Source organism: Ixodes scapularis, unplaced genomic scaffold, assembly GCF_016920785.2.
Source record: "Ixodes scapularis isolate PalLabHiFi unplaced genomic scaffold, ASM1692078v2 PGA_scaffold1__304_contigs__length_218370807, whole genome shotgun sequence".
Taxonomy (NCBI): Eukaryota; Metazoa; Arthropoda; class Arachnida; order Ixodida; family Ixodidae; genus Ixodes; species Ixodes scapularis.
The window spans coordinates 36064803-36078064 of record NW_024609846.1 but is presented as its reverse complement, the minus strand read 5'-3'; the positions used below and the strand labels follow the sequence as shown (position 1 = coordinate 36078064).

The window sequence follows — 13262 nt, the reverse complement described above, 5'->3', positions numbered from 1 at the left end:
CTGACACTCGACCCCTTTTGTGCATGCAACAAACGATCTCCGGTGCTTCTTCATACTGGGGCTTTTCGGAAGGGGTCTGTCGATTGGCACATCATGGCGAGTTTATCGGGTACCGAAAAAAAAACGACCTGGCGTTATGGCACAGAGCCTATATTCCTGTAGATATCTGAGGATGAAAGGGTTGAAGTTAGTGCATTGCGTTGTCTCCTCTCCCCTCTTGTCTGTAGCTATAAACACAAACATGTTTTCAAAGATTCGGCACCAGCTCGCCTGACGATAAGCGTTATTCGGATATAAGTTTTAACTTATTTTTGACCGCTTAAGTTGTTTGTGGCAAATTCGTAATCTCACGGTTTGTGTCTCATTACTAAGGCATCAGCTGTTTACTAAAACGGAAAATAATAAAATGAATGAATGAATGAGTAAATGAATGAATGAATGAATGAGCTGGAAACACCCACGCTGTAAAAGGCAGGATCCCACAGGCTAATTTAAATTGAGACGGCTTAAAAGCTCCCGGCCGCACGTTGGATCATAATCGGAAGGCTGCAGAGGCCATTATTTATATTTATTAGATCGCTTTTGTTTATATATATATCCGTGAATAGGAAATGCACAAAACATTTTTTCTATGAACGAACATACTATAATTTAGTTAGGCGGTATTTGAAACGGTCTTGTGAATTTCGGTGTAAAAAAAGCGAAACTAATTTTCTGTTTTTTTTTTTATTTAAGGATCAATTGAAGTTTGTACCAAGAAGTCTTCTGCTGGAATTTCAAGAACCGATAAAAGTGCAAATAATTCCGCGCTCTCCCAAGAAAGCTCAAAGAGCTGCTGCAAATGACAAACCGCAATGAGGTAACGACCAAAATGCCTCTAACATAATCACGGCCCTTACTCGTCCTGGTCAATGCATTTACCTTGGGTTGGATTTTGACTATTCAACATCCTTTTTAAGTTTATTTCACATTCACCGTGAGACATAAGCAGACAGGGATCCAAAGAGTGCTTCGATGTTATCTTCCAAATAAACATGATTGATTTCTAAGAAATCACATGCGTGTAATTTATTTACCAAAGTTCTTTTTTTGCTTTTGCTCTGTTTCTTGTAGAGTAATCTGGAAGCACCTCGTTTCCTCATTCAGCCCTCGGTTGTTGCATAACGAGCACGCCTTTCTTTTTGTGTCCTTAGCCAAACACTGTTCTCTCTTTTGTGGCATCTCGCGTTGGCATGGCGAACAAGCTGAGCCTTAGTGCGCCACCGCTTTTGTTCAGTGATGTCTTCCTCGGTGCGTTCCTTTCTTTTTGTGAGGCATCGTGAAGACGACCGGATCACTTCAAGCAAATGTACCTCCTATCACATTTAGTGAAGCCAGCTGAGACACGCCTGTATCCACCGAGACAACTCCGTATCCAGCTACGCTTAACGCGCGTACCCACTTTTTGAGTCGCAGCAGACGCGCAACAGGTGTTTGGTTGCTGAGCGAGGGTCGCGGTCGCAAAAGCGATCGGTCGGAGCAGTCGCTCGCCGACCGATGTTTCAGACCGGTCGCCGAGTAGTCGAGCGAATGTGTTAATAACCGGCCCCCCTGAAATGACGTGTGGCACCTCGGGTTTGTTTACATCCAACATTCCGTCACTTCTGAGGGAGATGCAATCAAGATGTTCGTCCGACGCTCCCTGCTCGCGGTAGCAGTCATAGAGGTTTCCGCGTGGCCTCTGATCAACGCTATTAAAGAGTACTCGTTCGTTTATAACAAGCAGCACCATGATTTCGAGAGCACTTATTCGCGGATTTAAGGGAGGGAAAAGGAGGAAGGGGACGCCTTCCTGAGCACTCGGAGGTCAACCTTTCTTCAACGAAAAATAAACGGCATACACCACGTTGGTATGCGAACGCAAAATGAGACAAGGGACACACAAAAACACATCAGACACCAGATACCACAATGTTTAACCAACACGCTCTCCTAATTCTATCTATGGACATACACCATATTTTTTTAGAAGTAAATATTCAGGTTTTGGTGACATAACAAATAGGTCAACCAAATAGATTTGGGTAAGGTTTCGCCCATGACTTCATCTCTCTGCAACATTTGGTACTGAAACCCGAGTTTTTTTCGTGAAGCTGGGCTGTTCCTGGGGTTTTTAGATAAACATTTTGAGCAGGCACGTAGCCGGGGCGGGGGGGGGGGGGGGGGGGCATGGGGCTCGCCCCCCCCCCCCCCCCACACGAAATCTTCCATTTTGCTGGGACCTCCACTCCCCCCTCCCCCTCATACAACATTTTGTCATGGGCGCCCCCCCCCCCCCCCCCCCGAAACAAAATCCTGGCTACGTGCCTGATTTGGAGCTATGGGCGAGAGAAATTACGTGGGACAACGCTCTACCCAAGGATTTGAAGAACGAATGGCAAGAATGGTGTCGTGACCTGAAAAAGATGGATGCACTTCTCGTCCCCAGATTCTTATTCGAAGAACGACAGTGCAAGGGTATGCGCTGTCCTCCTTCAAATTAGAAATGTGTGCATTTCTGCTCTGTCCCTGTTTATTTCGCGCTGTTTGCTCCTTTCTCGATATGCTGCCAATCAACAGGGGTATTGCCGAAAGAAATGCCATCAGATTTAAAGCGAATGAACATGATTATAAACCTAAAAGAATGTGGTTACTTGGGCGATTTGGTGTATTGGTCCATTCATCTTGAAGCTTGAAACCACAAACAAAGTCTTGCTGCACAGCACAGAGCGCTCTGTGTGATGTAGCCTGTATGTGTAATGTTCAGAATTTTCCAAACGTCAAGCTCATAAAACATTTATTCCAATGCCGCACTAAGAAATTAATGCAATATTTCACGTAACAATAATTCTTCTAACAAACTTTTTTTTAATCTCTGGGAACCGCCTTACAGAACAGTAACAGGTGATATAAATTTCAGCAGTCTGCGCAACGTGGCCCACCGCGCTCTTTGACGTCATTTCAAAACGGGAAGTATCGCTTGAGCTCTTTGGTACTTATTGTTGGTATTCCGCCGTGATCATGTGCGAGGAACACATTTAAGTTTCACTGGCTCAAGGGGATGCGGGACCCAACTCCCTGCTTGCAGCTTCAAGGGCACCTGAAACAAAGAAAAGCTAAAGTGTTGAAATCGGTATTAAGTATGACATTAAAAAGAAAAAGTTCGCTATAACATGGGGAATGTAGGTTTGTTCTAGGGTAGGAAACATCCAGTCGCCGTTTTGACAAGTCACAGAGGAACCTGTCATTCTGTAAATTACCCTTTTTCAGATCTTGAATATTTCCCCAATCAGGTATTGGTCAATTAAACACTGATTAAACATACGTTATGCACACTTTATACACAGATTGATTATTTCTATACCGTTCTGGAGTTGCGGGGTTGATTTCCTCAATAAACCGGCCTTCACAGGACCTTGTATCAAAAATGTGGAGAGGTGGAGGCATCTGGTTTATGAGTCAGCTACAGAACGATAATTCTACAAGATTGAAACGTGCGTGAAAACAACTGAAGTTTTGAAGGAACAGGCTCGGCTTTGACTCGGTTTGAGTTACTGCTTCCGCTGGACCTAACGTTTTGCTAATTTCCAGTTAAGAAGCTTACGTTCCAGATTGTGTAATGCCTTCATGCGAACCTGTTTTAAGTTTCTCATATATAAGGAGAGCGTAGAGTGACCGACACACATAAACTAAATCTTCTAAGTCGAAGTTTTGTGCGATTTTCTCAAACGACTGAAACAAAAGTTTTCTAGTGGTGTCAGGACATGTGCCGTCGCTGGGAATATGAACTATCTCATGTAAATTATGATAGAAGTAGAGTAAATAGTTATAAAGGATAAAACATCTAGGACGAGATCGGAAACAGGACTTATTTCAACCTTGCCGTCCCCGTCCTACACGTTTTATCCTTTCAAGTGTTCGTAACTATTCACTCTAGGGGATTGATTGCAAACACGCTTTAACCCACTTTTGTGTACCTGTGGCGCTGCTCTGGCTGACTCGTGCAGTGCGCGACATAATAACGCGAGGAAAAAGGGCTTCTCAAGAACTGTTCTTTAGCGAAAGTCTGGTATGAGGGGGGAACAGGAACATAAGGGTTTGAGAAATTTCTTGAGACATGAAAGGAACTGAGGATGATAGCTAAGCTCGAACCTATATAATATAAGCCGACTTTAAATTATACGTATGCAGGATAAAATCTATGGTTCGGTGATGGGGATGTTTCATCAGAAATGCCTAGTGGAATGGGTTCAATATAGTAGGCACTATACCAATATCGATTGTATCGCTTTTTTACATCCGTCTTATTTGCAACAAAAGAACAACGTTGTATTAAACATTATAGATAGCAGCAGTGGGTAGCATGGTTCCAGAGACGAATGTCTTGGAGTGAATGCACTGAAATCCCACTTGGCTCAAAGAATGGTGTGCGCGTAATTCGGGTACTTTTTATATTGTTACATACAATTGATGCGTTGCCAAGAAATTGTTAAGGTCGCCCACGGAACGCTTATTTACTTGCGATTCGTTGTAAAGCGTGCAAAGCGATTGAGCAGACGGTTGAAATTCTTTTGGGTCACGTGACCAGAGGCCGCGTGACATTGTGTTGGCTCCGATGGCTCGTGGCGTTCACTTCGGTTCATGGTACGTTGAAAGGGAGTCGAGCGTCAATATTTTATGGTTCAATTTTTCGAAAACGTGTATACGCACTATGATGTATTTATACACTGCACATACCGGGGTTTCACTGAATCTTTCAAACTTGATCCTTTGGAGGAGGCAAGCCAGTGTAGCCTTTGTTTGTACGATTCCCATCCTCTGGCCAACGCAGTTTCGTGGCCCGGCACCGAAAGCAAGGAACGTGTACGGGACAAGAGCCTCCTTGTTTTCAGGCAAGAATCTTGAACAAGAATTAGGGATGAGCAGGCGCGAATCAAGAAAACATTTGGCACGCTGTACAGGTAGAGTTTACGATAAAAACGCGTGGACACGTCGTATCCAAGTTGTAGATTAGTGCGTTTTTGATGGCACAAGCATGTTCTGGTACGTATAACATAGATAATATGCTAATATTCTAAAAGCGTCCTCTTCACGCCAATCATGTTACTTGTTAGCCATGCTTATTTCGGCATTGACTTGCGACAGTGTTCTCTACATTCGGGTAGACATCACATACCATATGTCAGGACACGTACCCACGCAACTGAATAGGACGCCCTTCGCTGCTGTACAGACTATTTAAAAAAATATGTCATTTTTAAACATCTAAAGAAAATTATTGAGAGGACAGGAATTTCAGATACTGAATTCCACTTTCCTCAGTTTAGGGTGCACTGAGATTCTTTTGTCGAGTATTTGTACATGTCGTCGACTGCGGGAAACAATCTTGAAATGGAAACACCAACCTTTCTGGTTTGAAACAGTCAGGTTCGGGAAAAAAGTCTGGGTCGCGATGAATTCCTTCCATCGGAATTTCGATGCTCATTCCTGGACGAACTTGAATTCCAGCCACTGAAGTCTCCTGGGTGCATCTCCGTACTAGGCTGAAGTGAGAGAGTCAACAAGTGGAATTCATATTTGCTTCAGCTGAGGAGTGTTGACTAATGCTCTCAAACCTCGAAAAACTGATATCTACAGTCTACACACCCAAGTTAATGCAATACATTTTTCAGACTCTACATGAGAAATTTGATCTATATCAGAAATGTGATTCATACGAAACATTTTCTCAGCATCTGCATGAAACCTTACTACATCTCGAACTCTCTCGCGAAAAGTCTATAACGAACTATATTCTTTTTAAAACTGCCGGTGAGAATCGCTCATAAATGCACCTCCTTGACCGACAAACATAATATTATCTAAGGCCTTCGTACCGCAGGTTAAGAAGGTAGCGCGAGGGAAAGAAAGGTGGGAGAGGAGGAAGCGGACACAACGCTGGCGAAGGGAGGATGAAACCGTCTCCCCTTGCCAGCGTTGCGTCCGTTTCATTTTCTCCCACTTTTCTTTACCTCGGCCTAGCTTCTTAACCTGCAACATACTATAGTGGGAGTACGAACACGAAGTTCACATATCTTGCGGTTGCACGTACGATTTTTTACCGTGAATTATTTCTCGTCTTTTGGTTTCCTCTGAATCACTTGTTCGTTTTCTTTCCTCTCACCTCTTGCATAGCCTTTCACCATGTGAGTATGTGCGTGTGCGCTCGCTTCCTTGTGGGAATATTTCAAGCTCGCTTTTACTGCGTGTGCTTTTAACGCAGTTCGGTTGAGTGACCCTGGTTCAAACTCGAGCGCTTACACGGTTTCTCCGGTGTATTGTATTGTATTATAAATGCGATAGCATTTCTTCGCTACGACTACGTCTAAATGCTGTCTTATTTATACTAGTCTGCAGGGAAGCAACACCAAAACAGCCCCAGTTTTTATGCTGCTAATTTCTCGTGTCGACCTCCAAGGCGAATATACTAGCAGCCCGGTGTGACGCATTCTGTATGCAGTAAATACTCGAACAAATGCTCTTTGTCCGGGTTTGTCTCGTGAAGTGTTTAAAATATACCAATAGTATGGTCGTTAGGTGGCTGAAACAAACACAATTAAAACTGAATTTTGAGAAGTCATCGGCCAGATCAATCCTTCGATGCGTTAGGCCCCTGAGAGGTAGTGGGATGCTGGTCTGGGACTCGAACCCGTCAGCTGACAATTCGCAGGCCGTCTGCTTGTGAAGATATTACGTTCTCATTTCATAGTTGTGGGCAACCTGGGGATGCAAAGAGTTGGACCAGGTGATCTGCATGCCAAATCGCGCATAGGCATTTCCAAGTGTAAGGGGGCCACGCGAGCGACGCTCCGCCGCTGATAAAGGGCAGTCGCAGCGTATGCGTGGGGGGCTCTTGGGATCAGCATAAGTGACTATACTTTGTCTCATCCTACGATGGACTAAAGGCCAAAGCCGCGAGCCGCTAGATCCAATAGCGTTCCACGCTAAACTATGACATGTTAACATATGTTAACATGTCATAATTCGGAGCCGGATTCGTCGACCCCTAATCAATATTGATTAGGGGTCGACGAATCCGGCTCCGAATCTAAAAGCGCTGCATCATTTCTATAGCTGCGACACAGCGAGGAGCCTGTATGTCGAGGCTTTCTTGGCAATGTCAAATTGTTGAGTCACTCAGTGCTCTTCGATTCGAGCCACTGTCCGCCCATCCCCATCAGTAATTCAAGACGCGGACACCGATACGTGCATTGAAGCAAAATACCACGCAATTTCTAAGTGCCTCGTGATTGGATCTGGAGGCTCGTAGCTTTTGCCTTTAGTCCATCGTAGGGTGAGACGAAGTATAGGCACGTAGCCAGGATTTTGTTTCGAGGGGTGTGGGGGGGGGGGGGGGGGCCTTAATGACAAAATTCTGTATGAAGGGGAGGGGGGAGAGGAGGTCCCAGCAAAATGGAAGATTCCGGGAGGGAAGGCCGGGCCCCAAAGCACCCCCCCCCCCCTCCCCCGGCTACGTGCCTGGAAGTGACCGATGACCGGATTGGCAAAATCGCGACGCGCGGAGCTATTGTTCCCGAGCGCGCCGATAGCGAAAGTGCCAGTATGTGCCAAGTCTCAAAAGCAGGCTGTGGCCGGCAGAGAATTGAGGGATAAGATAGCTTCCGAAATGTGGGCTCTAGGATGGCCTGCTTTCTGTCGGCCACCCCACGTTGAGACATGGAACGTGACTGATACTCCCGCTATCGGCACGCTCAGGAACATTATCACCGCGTGCCGCGATTTAGCTTCTCCGGTCGTCGGTCACTTGCGCTCATCTTTTCCCGCCGCAGCTGTACCTGCTGTTGACCCGTGCGTTGTGACATTTTCCGAGACGGGTAGCAGCGAGGGAATTCCTACACAGTTTATGCATTTCAGGAGGGACATCTTACAATGGTTCTGGTGCATACATTCGCAGTGCCTCGTTGATCACAGCTTCCAGATATGGCATGTCCTTGAGTGATTCGTAGGTGACGCCATTCTGGAGAGAAAGGGCGTTTAGGTATACTAGCTATTTCATATGATCCACGTTTTGTTTTGCGTGTATTCACGCCAAAAGAATCTATTTACATGAGCGCCTTCTTCTCTTTGTGATTGCAAAATCATAGATATAGTATAATAGTAATCCTATTTTTTTGTCACTCCGGAGGAGTGAGGGGGGCAGCAGAAAAAGTTGCACGAAGCAGCATAAGGAGGCTCCCGCCCCCATAACTTGTCAATACAGGCGCTACTGCAGAAACAAACAATAAACTATACTGAAACACAGATACTAAAAATAAAAATAAAAAAATAAACGGACAATGCACACAAAAACAAGCTCCTGCAATATTCAAGAAATTAAACAAAAAAATGAAAGCCGTTTACAAGTCTCTGTAAAGCCGAATTAGAGCACAGCTCTTGAGGAGGAGGGAAGGATATTGAGGGGAAGGTATACTCCTCTTCCGTTTTCCTCACGTCCTCATCCTGTCTGCTACTCCTCCCTCCCAGCAGCGTCGCCGTCGCCTCACGAGGGTCACGTGACCTCACGGGGGTCATGTGACCTCACGGGGATCACGTGACCCCTATGAGGTCACGTGACAATGACGATAACGTCACCAGTGACGTCACAGTTGACGTCATCATCACTAGTAACGTCTTCAGTGACGATGCCGATGCGAATGCCGATGACGTCATCAGTGACGTCACTGATGACGTCATCAGTGACTATGGCGATGCGGATGACGGCATCAGGGACAATGGCGATGTCGATGACGTCATCAGTGACGTCATTGATGACGTCATCAGTGATGATGCCGATGACAATGATGATGATGTCATCAGTGACGTCACGCGTCCCATAATGTACTGCGCGGTTACGCCGACGGCGACGGCGGCGCCGACGCCAACGTCGCTCAAACCGGAAACGGGTGCCTAAGAGCTGCGCTCTAAAACGAAAGCGAAGAAAATGATGCACATAAAGAACAAGTCCTCACAAGACTAGACAGATTCAACAAAAATAAAATATGAAATCAAGAACTTCGTTGTGCATATTTCTAGAACGATATTAATATATAAAAGTTCATTTAAAAGTGTGGGCAAGTTAACAAGATTGATTGATCTCCGTAAGTTGTTCGGGACCTGGGTATGTTTCAGGTATTTTGATTACACAGGTAACGTCATGTTTTCATATCCTCTCCGCTAGCGTTATACTTGCGGACTTCAGGTTTTCCGTCATGCCCGGGTAAAAGAAATCGGCATTTTATTAGACCTCGTATAGTTAATAATCGTTTATACACTCTTTCGACTGCTGGCACTTGTAGACACTTTAGGCTTTTACCTGTTTTACAGCGCTGTCAATCTCTTTTAGCACAATGTTTTGACACTCCGGGTGCAAGGCGAGGGAGTAGGCCGTCCAAGTCAACGTTAGCGTGATTGCGTCACTTCCGCCAACGAAAAACAGCATACACTGCGCTGCCATTTCTTCAATGACCGAGTCTAAGAAAATAAAATGTAGGAGGGAATAAAGAGACGGACACTTGAAGTATTTGATAGCACTGCACGAACCGTCTAAATTTCCATATAAACGAGCTTTTATATGTACTGTTCGGCCTCGTTCATTCTGTGATGCTTACAATATTTCAACGATCGTAAAGAAGTATAGACATACGAAATTTTGAGAGCCTTGGCTATTTCATTGTAACAAAGAAAATTAAAAATTTGTTTTGTTCGTTGATCTCTTTTTGTGTCATATATTATCTGGAGCTTGGAGTGAAAATATATTTTTCTACAGAAGGTCGAATATGGCGTACCCAACGATACCCTGACCTAGAGACTGGTGACCCGAACAAAAAATTGTTCACAAGAGTTGGTCTAGTTGGTAAACGTTCATGGTGAAAAACAGGGCGAAACAGGACACAGAGGAGAGAAATACATGCAGGACAAGACACTGATGACGTAGGACAGAGCCCGTTGTAGAGAAAATAAATTTTACAAAGATGGACAGTTGGGCTAGTCGGTAAACGTTCATAATGAAAAACAGCGCGAAACAGAAGGACACAGAGGAGAGAAATACGTACAGGATAACGCGCTGATGACATAGGAAAGAGCCCGTTGTAGAGGAAATAAAGTTTACAAGAATGGACAGTTGGGCTAGTCGGTGAACGGTCATGATGAAAAGCAGCGCGAAACTGAAGGACACAGAGGAGAGAAATACATACAGGACAAGGCGCTGATGACATAGGAAAGAGCCCGTTGTAGAGGAAATAAAGTTTACAAGAATGGACAGTTGGGCTAGTCGGTGAACGTTCATAATAAAAAACAGCGTGAAACAGAAGGACACAAAGGAGAGAAATACATACAGGACAAGACGCTGATGTCATAGGACAGAGCCCGTTGTAGAAGAAATAAAGTTTACAAGAATGGACAGTTGGGCTAGTCGGTGAACGTTCATAATAAAAAACAGCGTGAAACTGAAGGACACAGAGGAGAGAAATACATACAGGACAAGGCGCTGATGACATAGGAAAGAGCCCGTTGTAGAGGAAATAAAGTTTACAAGAATGGACAGTTGGGCTAGTCGGTGAACGTTCATAATAAAAAACAGCGTGAAACAGAAGGACACAAAGGAGAGAAATACATACAGGACAAGGCACTGATGACATAGGACAGAGCCCGTTGTAGAAGAAATAAAGTTTACAAGAATGGACAGTTGGGCTAGTCGGTGAACGGTCATGATGAAAAGCAGCGCGAAACTGAAGGACACAGAGGTGAGAAATACATACAGGACAAGGCGCTGATGACATAGGAAAGAGCCCGTTGTAGAGGAAATAAAGTTTACAAGAATGGACAGTTGGGCTAGTCGGTAAACGTTCATAATGAAAAACAGCGCGAAACAGAAGGACACAGAGGAGAGAAATACGTACAGGATAAGGCGCTGATGACATAGGAAAGAGCCCGTTGTAGAAGAAATAAAGTTTACAAGAATGGACAGTTGGGCTAGTCGGTGAACGTTCATAATAAAAAACAGCGTGAAACAGAAGGACACAAAGGAGAGAAATACATACAGGACAAGGCGCTGATGACATAGGAAAGAGCCCGTTGTAGAGGAAATAAAGTTTACAAGAATGGACAGTTGGGCTAGTCGGTGAACGGTCATGATGAAAAGCAGCGCGAAACTGAAGGACACAGAGGAGAGAAATACATACAGGACAAGGCGCTGATGACATAGGAAAGAGCCCGTTGTAGAGGAAATAAAGTTTACAAGAATGGACAGTTGGGCTAGTCGGTGAACGTTCATAATAAAAAACAGCGTGAAACAGAAGGACACAAAGGAGAGAAATACATACAGGACAAGGCACTGATGACATAGGACAGAGCCCGTTGTAGAAGAAATAAAGTTTACAAGAATGGACAGTTGGGCTAGTCGGTGAACGGTCATGATGGAAAGCAGCGCGAAACTGAAGGACACAGAGGAGAGAAATACATACAGGATAAGGCGCTGATGACATAGGAAAGAGCCCGTTGTAGAGGAAATAAAGCTTACAAGAATGGACAGTTGGGCTAGTCGGTAAACGTTCATAATAAAAAACAGCGTGAAACAGAAGGACACAAAGGAGAGAAATACATATAGGACAAGGCGCTGATGTCATAGGAAAGAGCCCGTTGTAGAGGAAATAAAGCTTACAAGAATGGACAGTTGGGCTAGTCGGTAAACGTTCATAATAAAAAACAGCGTGAAACAGAAGGACACAAAGGAGAGAAATACATATAGGACAAGGCGCTGATGTCATAGGAAAGAGCCCGTTGTAGAGGAAATAAAGCTTACAAGAATGGACAGTTGGGCTAGTCGGTGAACGTTCATAATAAAAAACAGCGTGAAACAGAAGGACACAAAGGAGAGAAATACATACAGGACAAGGCACTGATGACATAGGACAGAGCCCGTTGTAGACGAAATAAAGCTTACAAGAATGGACAGTTGGGCTAGTCGGTAAACGTTCATAATAAAAAACAGCGTGAAACAGAAGGACACAAAGGAGAGAAATACATACAGGACAAGGCGCTGATGTCATAGGAAAGAGCCCGTTGTAGAGGAAATAAAGCTTACAAGAATGGACAGTTGGGCTAGTCGGTAAAGGTTCATAATAAAAAACAGCGTGAAACAGAAGGACACAAAGGAGAGAAATACATATAGGACAAGGCGCTGATGTCATAGGAAAGAGCCCGTTGTAGAGGAAATAAAGCTTACAAGAATGGACAGTTGGGCTAGTCGGTAAACGTTCATAATAAAAAACAGCGTGAAACAGAAGGACACAAAGGAGAGAAATACATACAGGACAAGGCACTGATGACATAGGACAGAGCCCGTTGTAGAAGAAATAAAGTTTACAAGAATGGACAGTTGGGCTAGTCGGTGAACGGTCATGATGAAAAGCAGCGCGAAACTGAAGGACACAGAGGAGAGAAATACATACAGGACAAGGCGCTGATGTCATAGGAAAGAGCCCGTTGTAGAGGAAATAAAGCTTACAAGAATGGACAGTTGGGCTAGTCGGTAAACGTTCATAATAAAAAACAGCGTGAAACAGAAGGACACAAAGGAGAGAAATACATACAGGACAAGGCACTGATGACATAGGACAGAGCCCGTTGTAGAAGAAATAAAGTTTACAAGAATGGACAGTTGGGATAGTCGGTGAACGTTCATGATGAAAAACAGCACGAAACAGAAGGACACAGAGGTGAGAAATACATACAGGACAAGGCGCTGATGACATAGGAAAGAGCCCGTTGTAGAGGAAATAAAGTTTACAAGAATGGACAGTTGGGCTAGTCGGTAAACGTTCATAATAAAAAAACAGCGTGAAACAGAAGGACACAAAGGAGAGAAATACATACAGGACAAGGCACTGATGACATAGGACAGAGCCCGTTGTAGAAGAAATAAAGTTTACAAGAATGGACAGTTGGGCTAGTCGGTGAACGGTCATGATGAAAAGCAGCGCGAAACTGAAGGACACAGAGGTGAGAAATACATACAGGACAAGGCGCTGATGACATAGGAAAGAGCCCGTTGTAGAGGAAATAAAGTTTACAAGAATGGACAGTTGGGCTAGTCGGTAAACGTTCATAATAAAAAACAGCGTGAAACAGAAGGACACAAAGGAGAGAAATACATACAGGACAAGGCACTGATGACATAGGACAGAGCCCGTTGTAGAAGAAATAAA

The 13262-nt window shown here is 44.4% G+C and overlaps 2 protein-coding genes across 4 annotated transcripts in view; one reads left to right on the top strand and one right to left on the bottom strand.

Annotated features, from left to right (window-relative positions):
* LOC8026667 (cytochrome P450 3A41) overlaps positions 1 to 13262 on the top strand; it is a 68290-nt gene that overhangs the window by 30602 nt on the left and 24426 nt on the right. For 2 of the 3 annotated variants that reach the window (XM_040216534.3, XM_040216535.2), the window contains one exon: positions 736 to 1053. In XM_040216534.3, the coding sequence (XP_040072468.2) occupies positions 736 to 858 (123 nt within the window). In that variant the 3' untranslated portion in view covers positions 859 to 1053. Of the gene's footprint in view, positions 1 to 735; positions 1054 to 13262 lie in introns of those variants that run through there. The other variant, XM_042290684.1, reaches the window with a different exon arrangement.
* LOC115325283 (cytochrome P450 3A41-like) overlaps positions 2993 to 13262 on the bottom strand; it is a 48053-nt gene continuing 37783 nt past the window's right edge. Inside the window, exons 10-14 of the mRNA XM_040216536.3 lie at positions 9371 to 9528; positions 7947 to 8035; positions 5424 to 5561; positions 4756 to 4918; positions 2993 to 3118 (exon numbers count right to left, since the gene is read on the bottom strand). Coding sequence (XP_040072470.2) covers positions 3038 to 3118; positions 4756 to 4918; positions 5424 to 5561; positions 7947 to 8035; positions 9371 to 9528 — 629 coding nt within the window. The 3' untranslated portion in view covers positions 2993 to 3037. The remainder of the gene's footprint in view (positions 3119 to 4755; positions 4919 to 5423; positions 5562 to 7946; positions 8036 to 9370; positions 9529 to 13262) is intronic.